Source organism: Schistocerca gregaria, chromosome 3, assembly GCF_023897955.1.
Source record: "Schistocerca gregaria isolate iqSchGreg1 chromosome 3, iqSchGreg1.2, whole genome shotgun sequence".
Lineage (NCBI taxonomy): Eukaryota > Metazoa > Arthropoda > Insecta > Orthoptera > Acrididae > Schistocerca > Schistocerca gregaria.
Genome location: NC_064922.1, coordinates 247,309,114 through 247,333,942, shown reverse-complemented (window position 1 = coordinate 247,333,942; position 24,829 = coordinate 247,309,114). Strand labels below are relative to the sequence as shown.

At 37.6% G+C, this 24,829-nt stretch overlaps 1 protein-coding gene across 1 annotated transcript in view; it reads left to right on the top strand.

Moving 5' to 3' along the window:
- Positions 1–24,829, top strand: part of LOC126356272 (sodium-coupled monocarboxylate transporter 2-like) — a 189,498-nt gene that overhangs the window by 143,209 nt on the left and 21,460 nt on the right. The window contains exons 9-13 of the mRNA XM_050007123.1: positions 2,927–3,035; positions 3,295–3,404; positions 9,259–9,442; positions 22,010–22,096; positions 22,614–22,774. Coding sequence (XP_049863080.1) covers positions 2,927–3,035; positions 3,295–3,404; positions 9,259–9,442; positions 22,010–22,096; positions 22,614–22,774 — 651 coding nt within the window. The remainder of the gene's footprint in view (positions 1–2,926; positions 3,036–3,294; positions 3,405–9,258; positions 9,443–22,009; positions 22,097–22,613; positions 22,775–24,829) is intronic.

Below are 24,829 nucleotides of genomic sequence, written 5' to 3'. Positions count from 1 at the left end.
ACCTTTGTTGGATGCTAAGATTTTTGATGAGCACTGGGTTAATTCATACTTCTGCATTTTCCAAAACAGAACTACATGTTTGCATCATATGTGAACCATTAGGAAGAGAGTCCACATGACTATAAATTGACACTTAAGCAGTTGGTACTCCTTAAAGAGTACATTTCATTTCTCTGACAGCTACATGACTTTTCACACTGCTCTATAAAGTTTTCTCCTTTATTAAAAGATCACATCAAAGCTTGAAAGAAGGGAAATTTCTGATTTTCAGAAGATAGAAAAAATGCCCAAGTACATTTATTTGCTGTGATCTCTCATGTTTTTTCAGCGTGATTGTTTATTAGTGTGCTTCCAGCTGTTCTAGTGAGTTATTGTTTTGATTTTATACATAATATTTCAATGACTGACCCAGCTGTCTTCTTCAGGTGCTGTGAGTCTTGTTGTTATGTGTACTCACTGTCTGGACTCCAGTAAGACTGTGAACTATTGTTCATCTCATACCATTATTTATAGCTGAGTTCAAATCCTGATGCCCACTACACCCTTTGATCCTCTTTTATTTTCCAAAACTTGCTTTGATATTCCATGAAATGCAAATTTTCTCCTCAGCATTTTTCGACTCTGGTGCATGTAATGGCTGATGAAAATCGAGAGCTGGACCCCATATGTTATTTCAATTGAAATCACCATTTTTGTTCATTAGATTTTCTGGTATCTTTATTTTGATGGACTCCTTAATTGTGCTGCCCCAGAAACATGATGTTTGGATCAGCAACAGCTGATTTGCTTGCTTGCTCTTTCGAGATATGTTTCTGATGTTCCTTGCATTTCTCCTTGCTGTTCTGCTAGTCTGTCCAACGCAAGATATGCCACACTTGCACAGAATGTGATTCACACCTGGATTTCAGAGACCTAGATTATCTATAATAATTGCAAGTAATACTTTTTACTCCAGTTGAAGAGGAAGAGGTTGAGACTGAGACCAAGGAACAGAAGCCAAAAATTGCTCATCTACCTTATGCTGGCCCAATAAATGGGAAGATCAATAGGCTTATATGGAAATATGGTATGCAGGGTATTTCACTTCCTTTAGCTAAGACAAAAGCATTATTTGTATTGTTAAAGATGATCTACATCTCCAAAAGCCAGATGGGTATCACATTTCATGCAAATGTGGCATGTCTAGTGTGGGGAAGACTATCAGAACAGTCGAGGAGAAATGCAAGGAACATAATTGACATCATTGACATACCTGACTAAAATGAGCAAGCAAATCATGTATCACTGAGTGCTTCCTCAAACATAATCATGAAATGAATTAGGCTGAGACTAGTGTTGTACTCCAAATACCAAGTTTCTGGGACAGCATAGTTAAAGAGTCTATCAAAATAAAACTATCAGGCACCTAATAAACAAGGACAGAGGTTTCAGTTTAAATAAAACCTGGCACCCAACACTCAATTTATTAAAGTCTTGTCAGCCATCACATTCACCAGAGTTGTAAAATGCTGAGAGATTTTGCGTTTCATGGATATCAGTGTGAGCTTTGTAAAATGAAATAGCATCAAATGGTGTAGTGTGTATCAGTATTCAAACTCTATTATAAATAATGGCGTGAGACCAACAATAGTGCACAATCTGGTTGGAGACCAGAAAGAGAGTATATATGAGAACAAAATTCACATCACCTGAACAAGATAGCTGGGTTGATCATTGAAATATTGTGTATTAGATGGAAACATCAGCTTGGCTCACCAGACGGTAGAGTTTTGTCAGGAGTGGCTCTCCCAAGGCCGTCAGTAGTTCCAATGGAATGTTGTCTACTCTGGGGGCCTTGTTTCGACTCAGGTCTTTCAGTACTCTGTCAAACTCTTCACACAGTATCTTATCTCCCATTTCATCTTCATCTACATCCTCTTCCATTTCCATAATATTGTCCTCAAGTACATCGCTCTTGTATAGACCCTCTATATACTCCTTCCACCTTTCTGCTTTCCCTTCTTTGCTTAGAACTGGGTTTCCATCTGAGCTCTTGATGTTCATGCAAGTGATTCTCTTATCTCCAAAGGTCTCTTTAATTTTCCTGTAGGCAGTCTCTATCTTAACCCTAGTGAGATAAGCCTCTACATCCTTACATTTGTCCTCTAGCCATCCCTGCTTAGCCATGTTGCACTTCCTGTCGATCTTATTTTTGAGACCCTTGTATTCCTTTTTGCCTGCTTCATTTACTGGATGTTTATATTTTCTCCTTTCATCAATGAAATTCAATATTTCTTCTGTTACCCAAGGATTTCTGATAGCCCTCTTTGAACATTCAACATTTAAATATGATACCTAAAAATCAATTCTAAGTAGTTTCAAGGGCACTAGTCAATAAATTTGTTCAGATGCAGTAAAATCCTAACCTTTAATTTACTGTGAATTATGTATTCTTAAATCAAGCTGAGAACCACCTTATCAAGTTTGTAATATCTTTAACAAGTAAAATCCAGATGCTCTTTGAACATTCAACTTTGATATTGTACTCTTGTGCTTATTTTTGTGGTTTCAGCTGCCACAAATTTTATAGCTGTGTACAGAGTGTAGATTTAGAGATGCTGGATATCCACAGGCATTCCTGAAAAGAAGTCATGTCCCAATTTTTACAATCCCATTTGCTTTTCTTTTGTCATGAAAAGATACATGGCTTCAGCTGTCCTCCTTTCACTTCACATATAGGCCTAATCTCATTTCCAATATTAAGAAACCTGTGTTACTTTTGCTTTAATGCCTTATGTGCTCTCTACCACATTTTATTGTTCTTCAATTCTACTAAATTTCGTCTCTGTCTTTTAAAAACAAAAACAATTCTACTGTGAATTTCTTCACAGAGATGTAACAATTGCCATTTGCACTACAATTATGTTATTCATTTTTAATTTTACAGAACAATTGGTATTCTGGCCATAGGGCTTGCGTGCATAGTCAGCATGTGCTGCTACACAGGACTTGTCATTTATGCTACATTCTTTGTCTGTGATCCTATATCTACAAAGGTAAAGAAATCATCACTTTATTTTAAGCACAATTTAATCAAAATCAAATTACATGTACATACTGCCTTTTTTTCTGATAACATGAAATATTTTCTGATGCTGAGTTTTGTTGAGTGTAGTTTTTACAGATAAAAACTACTTTTATTTTGAGTTTACTCCAAAATAGAAATTTTCTGCATGAAGTGTGGAAGTGATATTTTTTGTAATCACACATGCAAAATTATAGCTTTTAATACAGAGAGCATTACGTAACTTTCAGCAAATTGGGAAAGCTGATCAGTTGCTGCCACATTTTGTAATGGCCATATCAAAGGGTATCCCTGGCCTCCCTGGCCTCTTCATGGCTGGAGTCTTTAGTGCTGCTTTGAGGTAATACATATCATAAAGGAACTATGCAATTCTAGTTTACCATAATTCTAGTGTGGGTACCACTTTGCACTGAACTACAACTACTGTTACTGTTGCTGTTGTTACTACTACAAATGTTATTACTGCTGCTGCTGAGAATAAGAAAAATGATGATATGGTTTTAATAATTATTTTCTGATTCGAGTATGTAAGATGGGTAGACTGGATATGTAATGAAGAGTACTGAAGCAAATCGGGGAGAAAAAAACAAGCATTATGGCACAGTCTGCCTAAAAGGAGGGGTATATTGATATGACACATCCTGAAGGATGAAGGAGTAGATAATTTGGCAAGGGGAAATGTGTGAGGGGTAAATAATGTAGAGAAAGGTGAGGGAAATTCAGAATGGACATAGGTCGCAGTAGTTATGCAGAGATGGAGAGGCTTACACAAGATAGATTAGTGTGGAGAACTGGATCAACAGTCTTTGGTCTGAAGATTATGCCAACAACAATTAGTGTATAACACCTTAACAAAATCTTACAATACCAAATTATTATCATTATGCTGCTTTACAACTCCCTTTGCACTTGAAACAATTATTGGACCAATTACTTCCTCACATCAGTGTCTCTGAATTGGCTCTTTTAATTGTTTGATTTGTTTGACTGATTGATTGATTTTTATTGGGTCCCATTTGACTGTGTTATGCACAGAGTTTGTACTTGTAATACAGCACAAACCAACTTCAACTAATATCTTAAAATATTTAGCCTGCCTATTACAGAAAACATCAAACTGGCAATAGTGATAGTAATGTGCATATGCTTTTCTCTTGATTAATATTTAGGTCTTAAATTTATTTACTTACTACATAGTCCTACAACAAGATATTCAAGTGATTAAAGTACATACATGCAACTAATAATAGTGTTCTTCATTATTTACACCTATACCCTTCTACACTATAAAATTCTTTTTCCATAAAATAATCCTTAAAAGCTTCTGGAATATGTTTTCACTCATACTATCCTGTAGACTCTTAGGAAGATGCTTTACCAGTTGTACAACTGAGTGTCAAGCACTTTTTTCAGCAGCTCTCAGTCTGTGAAGCATACCTCTCAGCCGATCTTTATTCCTTGAGTCACATGAATGAACATTTGCATTTTTTATATTTTAATGTATTAATTTGATTAATGACATTATTTTTCTGTGTATGAACATAGATGGAAATGTCAATATTTTTAGGTTATGGAAGGCAGTTCTTTTTATATTATTGCTGCTGGAGTTTCCCCAAACAGTAATCCCATACTGCAAGTGTGATTCAAATAGAGTATGGTACATTGTTCATAGAAGTTGTTTGTTAGCATAATGTGCAAATTGTTTCATAATAAATATTATAATGCATAACTTGCAGACATTGTATGCATGTTGTCTTCAACTGAGCACATTGTAAATAGTAATTCCCAAAATTTTGTAGACGTAACTTCTTCCAGTCTTATTTCATCTATGAATGTGTTTATGTTATCTCCATTTTCTCTATTCATGAACTCTATGAACATTGAAACTTCCTGGCAGATTAAAACTGTGTGCTGCACCGAGACTGGAACTTTGGACCTTTGCTTTCGTGGGAAAGTGCTCTACCGTCTGAGCTACCCAAGCACAACTCACGCCCTGTCCTCACAGCTTTACTTCTGCCAGTACCTCGTCTCCTACCTTCCAAAGTTTATAGAAGCTCTCCTGCGAACCTTGCAGGACTAGCACTCCTGAAAGAAACGATATTGCGGAGACATGGCTTAGCCACAGCCTGGGGGATGTTTCCAGAATGAGATTTTCACTCTGCAGCAGAGACTCGAGACCAAGACTCTCATTTCCTAATCTAATTCCCTCAGCATCACGCGATTTAATTCCACTATATTCCATTATCCTCGTTTTGCTTTTGTTGATGTTCATCTTATATACTCCTTTCAAGACACGGTCCATTCCATTCAACTGCTCTTCCAGGTCCTTTGCTGTCTCTGACAGAATTACAGTGTCATCGGCAACCCTCAAAGTTTTTATTTCTTCTCCATGGATTTTAATTCCTATTCCACATTTGTCCCTTGTTTTCTTTACTGCTTGCTCAATACATAGATTGAATAACATCGGGGATAGGCTACAACCCTGTCTCACTCCCTTCCCAACCACTGCTTCCCTTTCATGTCCCTCAACTCTTACAACTACCATCTGCTTTCTGTACAAATTGTAAATAGCCTTTCGCTCCCTGTATTTCACCCCTGCCACCTTCAGAATTTGAAAGAGAGTATTCCAATCAACACTGTCAAAAGCTTTCTCTGGGTCTACAAATACTAGAAATGTATGTTTGTCTTTCCTTAATCTATGTGCTAACATAAGTCATAGGGTCAGTATTGCCTCACATGTTCCAACATTTCTACGGAATCCAAACTGATCTGCCCTGAGGTCGGCTTCTACCAGTTTTTTCAGTGTCTTGTAGATACATTTATTTCTATTTTCGTATTACATTTTAATTATATTTATTTTAATTCTTATTTTTGTTTTGATACTTTACCCATGTTGTAATTCACAGATCTTACAATATCCTTCATTTTAAATCTTCAGTAATAATGTCGCAAGTTCTTTCAGAAACGTAGCAATATAATGATAACCTCTTGGGGAACCTGTACACACAGGAAATACTTCATAGTTCACTCATTATATCAGTAGAAAATCTTCTTCAATACGTGCTTGGAGGTTTATATACTTACATTGTTTAGTATCTTGTAGACTACAACTAATTTCTTGTGTATAATAACATCTCCATCTTTATATTTGTTTTGATCTACACAAATAATTAATCAGATCATACTCTTTTATTATTAGATTGCAAAGTTCTGCTTCATTTAATGCATGATGTATTATACATCTGGTTGTGTTTCAGTCAGGAGCACTTCTACTTCTAGTTTTCTTAGCCTAGGTATTGAATGTTTTCGTGCAGGACTTAATGTTATTTTCCTTTCAGTGATCTTGAGTTTTTGAGAATCTGTTGTAATTGGAGACTGGCATGTGACCACATAGAGTGTTAGATTTGCGTAAATTCTGGTGTTACATGTTCTTGTGACCATTTTTCCTTCTGATGCCTAATAAGTAAACATCTTCGTGTAATGAATTATTATCTTTTGTGGGTTTTCTTGAGAAGTTCTTGCACTGATGAGAACAGTTGTTTGTGTTTATCTTATGATCTAAATCTCCTACCTGTAACAACAGGATTTCACTGTTTTATATCCTGAATCTAAGCCCAGATATGCTTTCACTAATCAGCTCAACCAGTCATGTTCAGATATAGAATCTGCCTTGCAAAAGCTTCTGAAAAAAGTCAGTCCATTTGAAGGGACACCAGTTGACTTATAATTTTTTATTTTTGACACAGTGACTTCTTTATGATATAGTGATAACTGGTTTTGACCTTTAAAGACTGTCTGCATATGGCCTTTGTGAGCTGAAACTGGTTATGATTGTATCATAAAAAAGTGATTGTGCCAGAGATAAAAAATAATACCTTAATTGTGAAAGCTTGTTCATTGATAGTCCTGACTGACACAAATGCAATATGCCCATAGTCAACTGCCACCAGAGTCCCCTAGCCTCACAATAATTTGCAATACTATAAGTTGTGATCAGTCATGGCGCTGGGACAGTTCAACCAATTTCATGTTGATAACACAACGGTGAGAGCTTCAACCAAGCCACTGCCAAAGTAAAGTACCCAATTACTATCCAAACTATTTCTTGTCTCACCCTTACTTCATCTTCCTTTATGAAATCCCTTCATAAAGCCCTAAGTTCTCTAACACTTGGCTGATCCCTGCACTAGGTTTAAAAATATGGAGTACTAGCTCACCAGACCTGCAGTGTATTCTGACCATAGCAACTTGTGCATCTGTGGCATCACATCTTGCCCATCGCTACTATCTAGCGCCTGCACTTTCTTCTTACTAGCATTTTCTGTAGTATCAGGCTTCCTGACCACAGTTTGAATCTGCTGCATATTTTTTACTTCTACTTGTCTGAGATTCCTCCCCACTTAAGTCTAGCACTGTGTCTACAACAAAACTCCCATGTTGTGTCTGCTTTCTCTCAGCCTTTCTGACAGCTGCCAGTTCCTAACCACCCTCCTCTCCTCTGACTCCCTTAGTCTTTAGCAGTTCTTTCATTACCTCCTCTAGCTGTGTGTCTGAAGAGAATTGATTTTCCTTTTCTGTTCCTTGATTAAGACTTTCCTACTGCATATTCTGCAGTTCCAAAAAATGGTTCAAATGGCTCTACGCACTATAGGAATTAACATCTGAGGTCATCAGTCCCCTAGAGTTAGAACTACTTAAACCTAACTAACCTAAGGACATCACACACATCCATGTCCGAGGCAGGATTCGAACCTGTGACTGTAGCAGGCATGTGGTTCTGGACTGAAGTGCCTAGAACTGCTCAGCCACAGTGGCTGGCTGCAGTTCAAAGAGAGAACCTCTCTGTCATTCTGTCTCAGGAAGAATTGACAAAACTGGCATGTTATTCAGCAGCTATAATTTTTAAGAATCTGTATTTATTGATTTTATCATCATATTTGGTGTCAAAGAACAGACATTCAGTATTTTATGAGTGATCGCTTAAGTCAATACAAGCAAAAACGTTCTCATAGAAGTAAGTCTGGGAAAGCTTCATTTATCAGATATCTACCCTATTTGGCTTTTGAACAAGTGTTGGTGTCAAGATGAAAGAAATCTTTGTGTCACAAGCAGTCTGTCTTTAACACTAATGGGTTTATGCGCAGTAGTGTCTTGTTTGACAATTTTAGATCCAGCTATAAGGAATAACTCTTCCACCTCCATCACTGTCATTCTTGTAAAATTTTGATAGTGTTATGGATTTGTCATCATAAGCTCTACAATAAGATTCTGACAAGTTCCTGCTGCCTAATTGATTCTCTTATCCAACATAAATGGGGTCATTTATGCTTTTTCTTTCCTACCAAAGGTATTAAAAGTGCAGCTTCCATCACAACCTTTTGCTCCATGCACAAATCCATGACCGAAAAATCTCACAGAGTGTGATCTCTCACACTGCTGTGTGTAAAAACTTCTGTCATTTGATATCACAAGACCCACAGATATTTACACAAAATACTCTCAGGAAACTATCAGTGAAAATTCATCCCTGGTGTGTCAACAATTGTGTGAGTTCTGCTTGAGAGTACCAAACTGTGTGAGACTAAAAATCTCTCACTAGTATCACAGCCCATAGATCTGAAGATGGCATAATTCCATGAAAACTGATACACTTAAAAACTTTGGTGTAGACTGTCTTGTTCAAAAATTTATGAAACAAGGCAACTGTTACCGCTTGCAACACAATGCCATCTTTTTGTCATAGCTTCTTGCTATCAAACTATTAAGCCACAAAGATTAACTGACTGCTCTACTTTATTGCGAATATTTTTATGAAACTGTACAAGAAGTTGTGGTGATTTACAGCTCCATTTAATGAAAAAGGTTGTCTCATCATACCAAACAATTAAATTGCTGCAGTCTTGGATGTGTTCTTAGCTTGCACTCAAAACTGTATAAAACTACTGTAGTTATATAAGATACATACTGACACCAATGAAGTCACATATGCACAATAGGTAAGCTATTGTAGATTGTTGTTATTGTAATATGTAACTGTAAGTGTTTGTATTATTTTAAACAAGAGAAAATTTAAAAATGTGATGTTAAGAAGTAAAGAAAATAAACTTCACATAATGTTTACTTGTCAGATTCTAATATAACTAGATGGTACATCAATTTTTTTAAAATTCTCCGTCATTATTCTTCTCTTTAAGTTCAATGTCAACTGGACTCAACTCCATGACTGGAATAATATTTGAAGACTTGATACGACCATGTGTGAAGAAGCCAATTTCAGAAGCTAGAGCAAGCTTTATCATGAAGGTTATGGTGGCTCTCATAGGAGCCTTGTGTGTGGCACTTGTTTTTCTTGTAGAAAAACTTGGCACATTGCTCCAGGTGAGTAAGAAGAGCTAAGTGTTATGAGAAAGATCCAGATTTTTTTGTTTGATACATAATGGAATTAATATATCATTTTAATCCAGTTGTTGATAAAGATTTGCTGTGTCAGAAGTCAATAAAAAATATTGAATAAAAACCACTGCAGCTGTTGTAAATCCTTTATTTAAGGCACAACCAGTTTTGCAATTTTTAATTACATCATCTGGTGCAAATATTATGTGGTCAGGTACCTGATGCTGTAATTTAAAATTATAAAACTGGTTGTGCATGAAATAAAGGATTTACAACAGCTGCAAAGGTTTCTATTCAACACATAAAAGTTTGGCTGTGGATGCCCATCCAGTAAACTGTTATATTCAACAAAAATAGTTGAAAAGTGGTAAATGTGGATGTGTTGACAGTAACACCACTACAGGAATAGTGTGAAATATCATCTTTGGACACTGATCATGCAGTTTTCATTCTTCTCGTGAAAGCCAGAATGGAGGCTATGAACTGCTATAATTTGTCTTTCATACTTTGAATTTCTATTGATACAATATTGTGAGTGACTTGTATTTTCCTTTAGTACTTGTGAACAATGCTTAATTCAGAAAGGAAGGAAGGTTGCATGTCAAAAATGTCTGGGCATTAATAATAAACTTTAATAAAATGAAATGAAGCTGCCAATTTACTGAGTGACATGGTCCCATTAAGAATGATATCAATGGTGAGAATTTCATCTCAGAAATGTTGCCTTCCTAGGGACCAAAAAAGTCACCCTCCCAATTCCCACATCACTGGTGCACTGATTTCCATAAACCTGAAATGGCTACTGGTGTAGTAAAACAGTTACAGGGCAAAATACACTTGACAGAAGCTTACACCTCTAAAATTCACATAATGGTTAACAACTGACAGGCTAATTTAAAGTAGTGTATTGCGTTATGTTTCTTTTCATTTGCCGAATAATGCTGTATGGCTGCTGTTTGGTACTTGTTAAAAGAAGAATGTTGTTGGCATTGGAATTATTGCCAACCTCTGCAACAGTAGGTAGTGCTCACTGAATAACTGTTGTGTAACAGCTTTCATTTAATTAATTTCATAATCACTACTGCAAATAGGTACCACATTTGAACAAGACACTGCGAGGAAAGTCAGCTAATTGGTAGAGTGTAAGATTGTTGTCGGCAGTTGTGAGAAGTTATCTCTCAATTTTTTTCCTAGACAATAGTGAGTTGTAATTGAGCAATTACAATTGAATGTGGTTTACTCAGAATTTTGTGCATTGTGATGTATAATATAATAGTGAATAGAGTGAAAAATTACCAACATTCACAAGTTATTTGTACCTCATTAATGATTGAAAACTGAAAGTAAAAGTAAGGGAATCGAATAATATGCTAGCTGTGCTGACATGTCACAAGAAAAGGGTAAGGGCAAGAATAAGCTCAAATATCTAGTCAGTACATCTGCTGGCTTCAAATGCTTTAATGAAAAGGACTCAATGCCACTGACACTAATATTTACATCACTCATCTGTGCAGTGCCATAAGAATTAAATTTAGGACCGTACTTTGCAAAGAGACACTTGAAAATGATGCTCAACATTTCTGCATTTGCTGTGCTACCTGCAGCTTCAGTTCCTGTGTCATCCATGAGTTTCTGGACACTAACTTTGGTGCTACTGATAGCCTTAACATTTGACCAAAATTGCTGTGTTTTTTGTGAAGGGTCTTTTGATAAGATTCTACTACAGTGGTTACAGAAGACTTCTTGCATTGCTCTTTTGACAGCCAAATGTGTTTTATTTAAGATCTCTCTCTCTCTCTCTCTCTATTCCTATATTTAGTCTTATACCTATTGTGCACGGCATATTACTTATATTAAGAAATAAGGTGGGACTCATGAAAACAGTATTAGACGGGTATAAGGAAGGGAAGAGAAGGTGAGAGAGAAAGAGATTTCAAATCCTAGATAATGAATTGGACAGCAGCAGATACTGCAGCAATAAGAAGAAAGCAATGTATTCCTGGAAACTGAGACACAAAGATCCATTAACGCAAGATAAACTGATGATGATTCAGTACATATTGATCCAATATTTGATCAATTATTCTTCTAAAGTTGAGCCATTGTTCCTTTTCATGTTTCAAGTTCATTCTTGAGATACAATTCTATCTTTTTATCTAGGTTGTTGAACATATAAATCTTCCTATTTGTTGAGTTTCTCTTTGTACTTTGGTAATATTGGGTTGGGTTATTTGGGGGAAGAGACCAAACAGCGAGGTCATCGGCTGTGCCCTTTCAAAGGAACCATCCCAGAATTTGCCTGGAGTGATTTAGGGAAATCACGGAAAACCTAAATCAGGATGGCTGGACGCGGGATTGAACCGTCGTCCTCCCGAATGCGAGTTCAGTGTACTACCACTGCGACACCTCGCTCGGTTTTGGTAATAATAGTTGCTATAATTCACGTTTCAATGTGAACATCCTGAAACATGTCAGGTATATTTGTTTCCAATAGATCCAATGTACAGGATGAGCCAACAGTTATTCAATCATAAATTTAAAGTAAATAGTGTGGTGGGAAATTGAGTTTCATATTGGTGGGAATGTTTGTGTTGCCAACAGATGAGCTTATGGGAGATGCATAGCATGTGATATTCAGACAGTTTCCTGCCCTGTTCATGTCAGTGTTGAGTCAGCTGTGTATGACCAAACATGCATTTTTCTCATGCTAAAAGTGTTTTCATTCTTGAAAACAACTACAAATCACAGTATTTCTTAAAAGTGCAGGAAGACTTTAGAGTAGTTGTTTCTGGACAATGGTGCCCAACAAATCAATGGCTTCATGCATAGTTCTCATTTCAGGAAGACAGGCCGTGTGAATGAATGTGAATATTCCAGCCGACCTTCAGTGTTAAGTGATGCCTCATTGGGAAATAATCATGTATCCTTGTAATGTTCACCAAGAAAGTCAATGCAGAAACTGTGTCAGCAAACTGGAATGTCTTACTGGAGTGTTCACAGAGTCACAAAGAGGTTGAAACTCCATCCATATCACATTCATGTTGGATAAGAGCTTCAAGGATCTGACAGAAGGAAAAGACTACATTACTGTCAATGGTTTTTGCATTTTATTTGCAACAGTATTTGGCTGATGGATTACCATATGTTTTCTACTCTGCTAAAGTATGGTTTCATTTAAGTGGCTATGAAACCAGCCAGAACAACATATATTGGAGTTCAGTAAACCATAACATTTTCCATGAGATCCCATTCCATTCACAGAAGTTTGGAGTTTGGTGTGAAATTTCACACAAAAGAATTATAGAGTCAATTTTTTCTCAAAAACAATAACAGCTGAGCATTACCAGGAATCATCATGCAGTTCATGGTACTGGTAGAGGTTGATGAATGACACTGCTAGCCGAAGCAATGTGGCGCAAGAGTGCACACAGTACTTAACACCATGATAAAGCTCCATGAGTTTTGTGGGTACACATCATTTCACATGGCCTGTGGCCACCTAGATCCTCAGGTTTATCTCCTCCAACTATTTCCCTTGGGGACATCTCAAGGACAACAACTATGGAAACAACACTCACTCAATTGATCAACTGAAGCAGAATATCAAAGACAAAATATCCCATGCAACAGTAGCAACAGTCCAAAAAGTAGCAGCTAACATGAAGAAGTATGTTGAAGCACATGCTGCAACACATGGAAGACATTTCCAGCATCAATTATGAGAAAATAGATATTGTCAGTGTATACACTGTAAGTACCTCAATAAACATTTTAATTTAGGGTTGCATAACGTCTGGCTCACCCTGTATTTCCATAAGTGGGCTTCCAAAGTATCTGTTGTAAGTAGGGTTGGTGTAGGTTGTTTGGGGGAAGAGACCAAACTGTGAGATCATCGGTCTCATCGGATTAGGGAAGGATGGGGAAGGAAGTAGTTGTGCCCTTTCAAAGGAACCATCCCAGCATTTGCCTGGAGCGATTTAGGGAAATCACGGAAAACCTAAATCAGGATGGCTGGACGTGGGATGCTGTAAGTAGCTTTCAGAGAAAGTATTTTGTATTAAACTTCCTGGCAGATTAAAACTGTGTGCTAGACTGGGGCTCAAACCTCGAACCTTTGCCTTTTATGGGCAATGGCTCTATCAACTGAGCTACACAAGCATGGCTCACAAGCCATTCTCTCAGCTTTACTTCCACCAGTAGCTGATCGTCTATCTTCCAAACTTTGCAGAAGTTCTCCTGTAAACTTGCAGAACTAGCACTTCTGGAAGAAAGAATGTTGTGGAGACATGACTGGGAGATGTTTCCAGAAAGAATTTTGTCACTTTGCAGTGGAGAGTGCACTGACATGAATCTTCCTACCAGATTAAAAGGAGAGTGGAATGTAGAAGATGAGGTACTGGCAGAAGAAAACTGCGAGGACAGGTTGTGAATCTTGGATGGATAACTCAGTTGGTACAGCAGTTGCCTGCAAAAGGTAAAGGTCCTGGGTTCAAGTTCCAGTCTGCACACAGTTTTAATCTGCCAGGAAGTTTCACATCAGTGAACTCTCTGCAGTAGTGTAAAAAAAAATTTAAAAAATAAATAAATTAAAAAAAATTAAAAAAAAGTGGAAGCATTTAGTATTGTTTTCCATGACGTCCTGTCATGCCCAACACTCATAGAACTATAATTATATATACTGATTTTTGTATTGTTAAAGTATAATTGGGATACATATGTCCTAGTGGGGTGAGTTTTTCTCCTAAGTTTTTGGTTTCATTTAAGGGTTGGTCTAGTGATGTTTCAGATGATGAAAACAATGAGGAAAGTTTGACAAAATGGTTTTCTATGTTATGGACATAAGCATATTCAATATCTATACAGTGTGCCATCAGAAAAAGAATATGTTCTTAGCGTTTTGTGTGAACACTACAGAAAAATTATTGCAATTAATGCAGCTCCCAGAATATTCCCTAAGAAAATTGTGATTGTAGGCCTCTTCTCTTTTGTTGTACAGGTAAAGGACTGGGCTCATTTTCTGATGTATATACTGGTAGCTGAAATGAAGACAAAAACACTGCAAAGTGTGTTGGCCAAGTACCCATTTGAACCCTACTCCTAGCATACCAGTGCCCCATTTAAATCTGACATGAATGAGTTCATCTAATTTCTTTCCTATAAAAATCATATTTTGTGGTATGGATCCAGAGGGAGCGTAGGCTGCTATTTTTAAGTACAGTGCCTGGGCCCATGGTAAGAAGTGCTACTGATGTGCATACAGTGTACTACTTGAACACTGCAGTGATACCTGCCTGATTTACAATATTTATTACTGGTTCATAACCAATTCTTTTTCTTTCTTCTTTTAGTGTTCAACTCTGAGGTTGGTTTGCAGCAGAGTTCCATTCCTCTCTTCTCTCTGCCTTCCTCTTCATTTCCACATATGTGCTACATTCAACATTATTCATGATCTGTTGCGTGTATGATATCCTTGGTCGCCTCCACCAATTCCTTACCCCAATAGTTCCTTCTGCTATTGTTCCAGTGATGTTGTTGTGTCGTAGGATGTGCCCTACAAGTTTGTCTCTTCTTGTTTGGATGTGCCTCCACAGAGATCTGGTTTCCTGTTCTCTTCTAAGCACCTCTTCATTTGTTACTGTGTCTCTCTAGCTGATCTTCATCATCCTTCTATAGCACCACATCTCCAGGGCCTCTAGCCATCTTGTCTCTTCTCTTCCAGTTGTCCAAATTTCACATCTGTATAGGGCCACACTCGTGAGTAAGTTCCTTCTCCGATTAAATGCAATTTTGGCCTTTTGTATTCTGGTTGCAATTTCTTTCCAGCTTCTACCATCTCTTGTGATTTTGCTTCCCAGTTAAGTAAATTCCTCTATCACTTCCAGCTCCTCTCTTCCAATTCTCATTCTCAAAGGTTCGTATTCTGCTCCTGTACTGCATACCATCACTTAAGTCTTTTTCTTGTTTACTATAGCAATATCGTGTGCATAATGTAGCATGTCTATCTTCTGCCAATTAATTTTGATCCCCACCTCAGTAGTTTCTCAAACTTGGTCTATAGCTTCCTGTATGTAAGCAGTGAATATAAGAGGAGAGAGAGCACATCCTTGCCTTACTCCTTTTCTAATATTTGCTTCTTGTTCCTGGTGACAGTTCCTAATCTCTGCCACCTCATTTTATAGAAACTGAGTATCACATGAATGTCTTTGTACTTTATTCCACTTTTTCTCAGCACCCTGAACATCTCTTGCCAGATAACTTTATCAAATGCCTTTTCCATGTCTACAAAGGCAATATAAGTCGATTTGTTTTTCTGTAATTGCTTTTTGATTACGAGCTTAGTGCCAGAATTACCTCTCTTGTTCCCAATCCCCTTCTGAAACAAAACTGATCTTCACTCAGCATATCCTCCACCTTCTCTTCAATTCTCTTCAGAACTATATCCAATTATAACAGCTAAATTAGCAACTTCTTGAAGCAGTATCATGTCGCAATCTAGTGCTAAAAGGTATTGTTTACAATCAAACATTTCAATAGGAGAAGAGATATGATTCATGTTTAAAGTAATAATTCTGTAAGTTTGTATCATGAAACTGTTAGAGATATTTATCCTCTCCCCAAATAAACTTAGGATCAAAAGGCACAGAGTGAAACATGTACTTTTTGTGTGCACGCCCATGTGTGTGTGTGTGTGTGTGTGTGTGTGTTTTTTATAAAGGGGGGGGGGGGTTGTGTGCAAAACAACTGAGATAAGTGCCCAAACCTCATTGAGTGGTCCAAGTTTAGGTTGTGTGTCTATTTTTCTATTTGCTATGGCAGACCTTTGAGTTTGTAAACTGCATTCTCTGTCTTTGAGGTACACTTCCTGTTGGAGTTTTAGTGTACATTTTGGGCCACTTTGGTGCACACTAGTTTTTCTATACTTGTTCAAAGTTTATTGAGATTGATTTCTAGTGAGTATATGTTTGTAATTGTACTGAACTTGTGTAGGTCTCTCACTTTCAACTGTAAGTTTTATGATTGAGTTGTGTTATTATTTAGATAAAGTTGGAGGTTTCAGAGGACCTGGAGAGTACTTAGGAAGGAAAAAGTGGAGTTGTGTAGAGTGCAGCATTGGAATATCAGCTTGTTGTGATGGTTTTGCATCCCATGGTTTGGTGACAAAGTTAGCAGTTATGTGTGCATCCAGTTGGAGAGTTGGCAATTTATTTGTGTGAGATGTCATATTGTCTGGTGTGATAGTTTAATATTGATCTGGGACACTAGGCACAGTTGCATACAGGGTGTGACAATAAAGTAATGAGACTGATGTGAAAAAAAAGTTGCTTGCTGTTTTAGTCAAGTTTAGTGTTGTCTCCATCAAAGTAGTTCCCTCCTGATTTTTACAGCACTTCTGCCATTGATGGTAACATTTCTGGAACTCAGCCTCTGTAATATCCTCCAAGACCCTCGTCACACCTTTTTGGATATCTTGTGTTGTTTGAAAATGGTGTCCCTTGACCACCGTTTTGACTCTTGGAAATAGAAAAAAGTCGCACGGAGTGATATCTGATGAATAAGGTGGCTGTGGTAGCACAGAAATTTGTTTTGAGTTTAAAAATTGTTGTACTGACAGAGCAGTATGGGATGGTGCATTATCATGATGCAGATCCAATTATCAGCAATGTTGGCATGGACATGAAGAACTCTTTTATGAAGTCTTTCTAAAATTTCTTTGTAGTAATATTGGTTAACTGTTTGCCCAGAAGGCACCCACTCTTTATGAACAACTCCCATGGAATGCATTTCACTTTTGACTGACATATGAGCTTTTTTTGGTCTGGGTGATCCCTGTGAGCACCATTGCGAACTTTGGCGTTTTGTCTCTGGAACGTACTGAAAAAACCAACTTTCATCACCAGTGATAACACGTCTCAAGAATTCTGGATTGATTTCCGTTTGCTCTAACAGATCAGCTGCCACATTTTTCCGTGTTCCTCACTGTTGTGGTGTGAGATTTTTGGGGACCATTTTTGCACAAATCTTCCTCATACCAAGATCTTCATTTATTATTAGATGAACCATTTCTCAATTGATGTTCACTTCTTCTGCAATCATTTTGATGGGTAATCTTCAATCAGATCATACGAGTTCATGCAACCTGGCCAGGTTGACATCTGTCTGTGAGGATAGTCGTCCACTGCGGTCTTCATCTTCAACATTCGTTCTGCCTTCACTAAACATTTTACACCAATAAAAACCTTGAGCTCTTGACATAACCTCGTCTCCAAAAGCCTTCTGAAGCTTATCATAAGTTGTCATGGTGTTTTTACCCAATTTAACGCAAAAAGAAATGGTATACCATTGCACAGTATTACGCGGTTCCATTTCCTTGATGAGAGACGCAAACACATGTTAACTTATTACAGCACAACTCACGACTGAGCAGTTGCAGCAATGTGCTGCTTGGACTAGAAGCAGCTTATAGACCAAGGTCAAAGATATTGTCCCTATGCAAACCTGCAGGTTTGCCACATCTTGCAAAGAAAATCAGTCTCATTACTTTATTGTCACAGGATACTGTTGACTGGTGTAGGGTGTTACACTCAGAAGTTGTAATTCTCTCTGTATGAAATTAAGTTTGGGACACTACTGTAAAGTGATAGAAAAGACTAGCTTCAACAATGGCCATGATCAGATATGGGGGAATATGTTTCTTTAATTCAACTCTCAGACTGCATTATCTACACTGAAACATCAGTTGTTCTTCCACTTTTCCAGCTAGATTGGGTAGCCTTTGCCATATGCAGTTAATGCTTGTTGGATTGTCAGAGCCTGAATTTAAAATGCATGTTGTGAACTTTGACTGATCATAAACTTAAGCCATCAATCGATCTTTACTGTACTCATCTCTCCCATGGATCTGATACCAGCCATCTTGTTGGAACAAATAACCATATTAATGCAGATTTTTTTCATTGATAAGTCTGACATAAGCAGCATTTACTAAAATATCATATGGATGGTCTATGAAGTTGTTATCTAGTAAGCCAGTCTTCTCAAACAACCAATATTGATTACTGAATAGTAAATATTGAGAATTAATGAAAGCTCATAGCAATAGAAAATCCAAATAATAGCATGCCTCCTCACAGAGACATATTCATGATTTCAGTTGCTACGCAATTACAGTCATCTGGCTCGATCTTCTCAGGGGTTGCTTGGTGTACACCAAGAAAGCCTCCTGATATAAGCAAGGCTTTGCACTGCAGCCTTTGGTCCCAGCTGCAGTTGAAATTGAACTTACACCACTTAAAGCATCATATATAATTTTTTACTTTATCTGTTACATAAAAAACTGTAAGTAAGAGTAAAGAGACAATTAATGTAGAAAGAATCACATTAAGACTAACAGGTACACTTAATATTAAATAAATCATACTGTTTCATAACTTATGACTTACCAGACTTATTAATGATCATTTCACTTTTCTATTTTACATCGGCATCCAACCATTATGTAAAATTCATTATCTTTATTGTTGTGTGTATGTAGTATTAACATCTTCACAGAATTTTGTGATCTGTTTAATTCAGGAACAGCATTTTCTATGGACAGAAGTGCCAAGTGTGAGAAAGATTCTTGACTTTGCACTCACTTGTGGCACAGGAGACTGATCTTTTGACAGAGTCTGTTATCAATGGTACTGTTACAGTTAGTGGTGACAACTTGTAAACTTCAAACAGAGATATATCAAAGTTCTTATTTGTTGAAGAACACAATAACTGATAGGAAAGTGGAGCAACTAAATTTTAAAATGAATAAATAACAGTTATTTTATGAATTTCTGTTGACTTATCAACGTTACTTTAATTTGGAGAAATCTAAAAGGAATATGAAATACAAATGTTCTATGTAGCCAGATCCTTCATGTTTTGTTGAATATCTTGTTGAAGAGGACTCCCTTTAAAAATGCAGGATCACATTCATTTTAAATATTTTGTTCAGCAGCACTGTCTTCGAAAAGTGAAGTGCCTGAGTCAGAGTGCTACTTAAATCACACTCTTACCCTTTAATTTCTATTTTCCCCTTCGCTTCCTGAGCTTATTGTGTACAGTACAAATTATCTAAATCCTTGGATTGAAAAACTTTTAATAGTACACTTACATAAATGAAAACTTTAATTGTTCTCTTACTCTCTTCATTAAAAATTTAAATAATGACTGAATGTAATGTGTGGACTTCCAATGATGGGTTAGATCACTGGTGGGCAACCAGCAGCCCTTGGGCTGCATGTGACTCATGATTGGTTTCAGTCCAGCCTGTGAAAGATATTTGTGGGAGATAAGAGCAAGGCACTCCCATTGCACTTGGCCTAGGACACATTTTTATATATTTCCACTGATGCTCGGCTTGCCTGGGGTGGGCAGCTCATGATGCAGACCAGTGAAAGTTTGCACATGTCATTTTGCCACCACTGGATTTGAACAACACACAGAAACACATTTCCAGTCTCAGCATGAAATTATGACTGATGAGCTGATGTGCCTATGGAGAGTGAGGGAAACAGCTCCACTATCTTGAAGTGGGGCATGGAGAAATATTGTTACCCCTGGGCCAGTGCCAACAACAACCCATGTCAATGCAACCAGTCATCGAAAGTGTTATTGGACAAATTTTTAAGAAATGCTTGTAATAGTTATTATGGATCTTAATACAAAATTTGAAACACTCAAATGACCTGCCTGTAGCCAAAAATTGTAAAGTTACTCATAATTGCTTGTCGACTGGGACTCCCTTTCTTATTCTTATATTTTTTTCTCCCGTACTTTCCCTTATTAATAATTCTTGCCTATTGTGGATATATTAGAACATTGCAATTGTTGAAACTAAAGGTAGCTTTTAATGAATTATCTGCCGCCAGTTGCTTTTATATGTGTTTCTTTTCCATGATGAGATTTCAAGATGCCTGGCATCTTATCTTCAGTTATTCTCATTTATTTATGTGTCAAGAACATTGTTTCTTTACAAACAGCACTGCTGATTTTTGCAATGGAAGTTTCTCAGACAGCTAATGTAAAACACTGTAAGTAAAGAAATAATGTTCACTGTGTGTAAATAAATATAAACATCTGAAGCTGGAATGAGTATAAAATGAGTGTATTCTGAAAAACGTATGGTTTGAGAGATAATTTGCTGGTGTGCCATGTTGGGAAAGGAGTGCCATCATATTGGTGCATTATCCCATAAACATTAATGTTAAAGATCCTATGGTTTTGACTTTATGCACTTGGGGCGCTGCTGTTGTGTCATGTGGTGTGAACAGGTGGCCCGCAAGCTTAAGTAAGTATATGAATCAGGTCTGTGGATCACCAAAGGTTGCCCATGCCTGTGTTAGATAGTTGTCAACTCACAGCTGTCTGCATTCATAGCATCCATAGCCATTATATGAATGTGCAGCTTTTGAGCAAAAGTAGTACACAAATTTTAGCAGAGAGCAGTCATGGACTAAACTTCTGCTTCTGTGAAATACCTGATAGACCTCTGAGGCTTTCGCAAAACTATATACCTGCTGCCACTGGGCACCAGTGCTACAATATACAATCCTCAGAAGCATTACAGGAGGAATCCAAATTAAAAGGATAAAAAGAAAGGCAAAAGGAAACAACGGAGACATTTTCTCACATAATATTCATAAGTAATCAGCATTTATCTAGCGTACTTTGAATGTGCACCTCTGGTTGAGGCCTTGCATTGGAACTTATATTATAGGTATTAGATTGGTAGTCATGGTCATGGTCTAAAGATAAAGAGTAGCAAATATGCTCTCACGTAAAACTTGCTAAGTTGTTGTGTGGCCTGTGTAGTTGTGATGGTTTATCACACACCATATTAGTGCTTAGCAACCAAAGCCATCTCCAAACTCTTTATGTACATTAACACACACAGACACTAGAAAAGAAACCTCAGAAATAAATATCTAATCCTTCAATAGTATATATCCACCTTTGGTAATATTTCTAAATGAGTTCTGGTTGGTGTAGTAATTACATCATCTTGCTTATCATTCCTTCCTTGTTAAATTTATTTTATCATCTTTAATTATGTCACAGTAGTCTGATCAACAAGTATTTAGTAAAACTTTTTCTATTTTAATAGCTTGATTTTATTTATTTATTCTACCATCTTTGGATTTTAACACAAGGGTCTCATCAATTAACGTGAAGCGAAAATGATTCCTTTTTTAAGGGCTTCTTATTTGAGTTATTTTCCTTTTACTGCAGACATGTTCCAGATCCATAAGGATCTCGTCATTATAGAACCATGGAATGAAGAGTTCATCGTTAATCTAATTTAAGGATTTAAAAATAATTATTACAATTACGTATGGAAGCTCAACTAAACCCCACAATGAGTATTTCTTTGTTTCTAATGATGCAGTTATTCATTGTTACAAAAACATGGCAGCACATATTTTTGTGATTACTTGTGTTATTTTTCTGCTACTGTAGTACAGTTCAAGACATTCTTAGGAAAATAATTGAAATGCCAATAACTGAAGATTTTATTTTCAGGCTGGCCGAAGTTTATCGTCAATTACAGCAGGACCACTGCTTGGGGTCTTCAGTCTGGGGCTACTTTTTCCATGGGCAAATGGAAAGGTTTGTTAACATCACTTACCAGAGGACTGATTCATCATTGTCACACTGAAGAAAAATGGGGGTGACTGATGTGGGTCATGACAAAATGCTCTTTTACTAGTGCATCATAAATGGAAAGAATTGCTGACTGAAGACAAATATTAACAGAAGGAAAGTTTTTAAGAATTTGATATCACTCTGACTGACTGAACTAGTTGTGCTCTGTGAAACATTACAGTGATGAAACTGAAGCACATTTTTATTTTCCTGAGTTCTTTACACCTTTGAGGAAGCAAAATGAAAGTGAATTTCAATACAAAAACAAGCTGTACTGAAATATTACTTCTGCACAGAATTTCCTTTGTGTAATAACATTATTATTTTCCACAGTTTTTTTAAATAAAAATGTCCTTTTAAGGGTTTTTTAATAGTTTATACTTGGAGTCTCATCAATACCACAATAAATTACTTTCTTTTTTCAATTATTAAAATAAAAAATTGTGAAATTAGTATTTAATAACAGCTTAAATGTTTGCAGGGTGCCCTGGTTGGTGGAATCACAAGTATGTTACTTGTTGGGTGGATTTCAGTAGGTTCACAAACAGCAATTGCTGGCGGCACCTTGTATTTTGAAACCAAGCCAACTTCAATTGCAGGGTGCCCTGAGATGCCAACAGTAGCACCTGCTTCTCTTCCAAGGTAGTCTTTTTCCTCTTGTTATGAAACTTAAGTTCAAAATTACATCTTGTACTTGATCAAAAGTATATCTCTACTATGCAGATGGTTGTAATTTGTGATTGCATAAATTAGTGCTGCTTTTGAGTTGCTAGGGATGAAATTAAGTGTTATGGTGCAGAAAATGAATGCTACTATTGATTCATTCCAAATATCCACAGTAACAGAAAACTGTTTCCCTGCTATGGTTCATTATTGGTGGCCAATTTCCAGCTTGCGAGTAAACACTTGTATGATAGTGTGGCACTCTAACAAAGATGTGACAATACAATAAGAAAGAATATTTATTAAGGGTATGTTACAAAATGGGAATTAACTTTGGTACAGTTTGATACATGGCACTTGATATCCTATACCTAATACAATGAAATTTATGCAACTTTGTTCTCTCTTGGCAGTCTACATTATTGTAAGTATCATTGATAGTAATGTTTGCAGACAGTCAGTTGCTGGTCATAGTACCCCATAAATAGCGACTGCTAAGTTGGGAGGTTGTTTTCAGAGTATTTCACTGAAATAAACTGTCAGACTGCTGGTTCATAAATGTCTGGTGTCCATGGCACATCATTTTTTGTGCCTGTCCAGCAGAATTTACATGTATGCCAGTATGAGATGGAAGCGAAATGCGATGGTGGTTTGAAAAGTTCTCAGAAAGGAACAGATTAAAAGTACTTACATCACTGAAACTTTTTTATTTTTTAATGTAGTATCATTGTAGATTAATGTACTTGGTCCAATGATGTTCCAGTGCCTTGAACCCACCTCGAAAATGATTTTCCTCCAGACCTGCAAAATAGTTGTTGACTCTGGTTATCAGTTCTTCGTTTGAAGTGAATCTTCGTCCACCAAGAAAATTTTCAGTTTTGGGAAGAGATGGAAGACTGACGGAGCCATATGAGGTGAACAAGGCAGGTGTGGCATACTTTAGTTCATGTGATTTTGCCCTGGTGACGGCACATGTTTTTCATCCAGCATCGAGTAGTGGCACCCATCTTGCAGATAATTTTTTCATCTCTAATTCTTCAGTCAAAACATGATCTGAAGGGTTTTCAGATGACATCTGGCAAGCATGAGCGATTTCATACACTTTCAATTGGCGATGCTCTATGACCATTGTGTGCACTTTTGCTATTATTTACAGAGTAGTGCAACATCTTGGTCGATCACTGTACGGATCTTCATCTAAGCTCTCCTGGCCAAATTTAAATTATTTTTTCCACTTGGCAGCAGTTGAATATATAGTAGCAGAGTCTCCCAGTGTATTCTGGAAATCGACTTGAATATCCTTTGCTTTCAAACTTTTCTTTACAAAGTACACTCCTGGAAATGGAAAAAAGAACACATTGACACCGGTGTGTCAGACCCACCATACTTGCTCCGGACACTGCGAGAGGGCTGTACAAGCAATGATCACACACACGGCACAGCGGACACACCAGGAACCGCGGTGTTGGCCGTCGAATGGCGCTAGCTGCGCAGCATTTGTGCACCGCCGCCGTCAGTGTCAGCCAGTTTGCCGTGACATACGGAGCTCCATCGCAGTCTTTAACACTGGTAGTATGCCGCGACAGCGTGGACGTGAACCGTATGTGCAGTTGATGGACTTTGAGCGAGGGCGTATAGTGGGCATGCGGGAGGCCGGGTGGACGTACCGCCGAATTGCTCAACACGTGGGGTGTGAGGTCTCCACAGTACATCGATGTTGTCGCCAGTGGTCGGCGGAAGGTGCACGTGCCCGTCGACCTGGGACCAGACCGCAGCGACGCACGGATGCACGCCAAGACCGTAGGATCCTATGCTGTGCCGTAGGGGACCGCACCGCCACTTCCCAGCAAATTAGGGATACTGTTGCTTCTGGGGTATCGGCGAGGACCATTCGCAACTGTCTCCATGAAGACGTGTCGTCTTCAGCGATGAGTCGCTTCTGCCTTGGTGCCAATGATGGTCGTATGCGTGTTTGGCGCCGTGCAGGTGAGTGCCACAATCAGGACTGCATACGACCGAAGCACACAGGGCCAA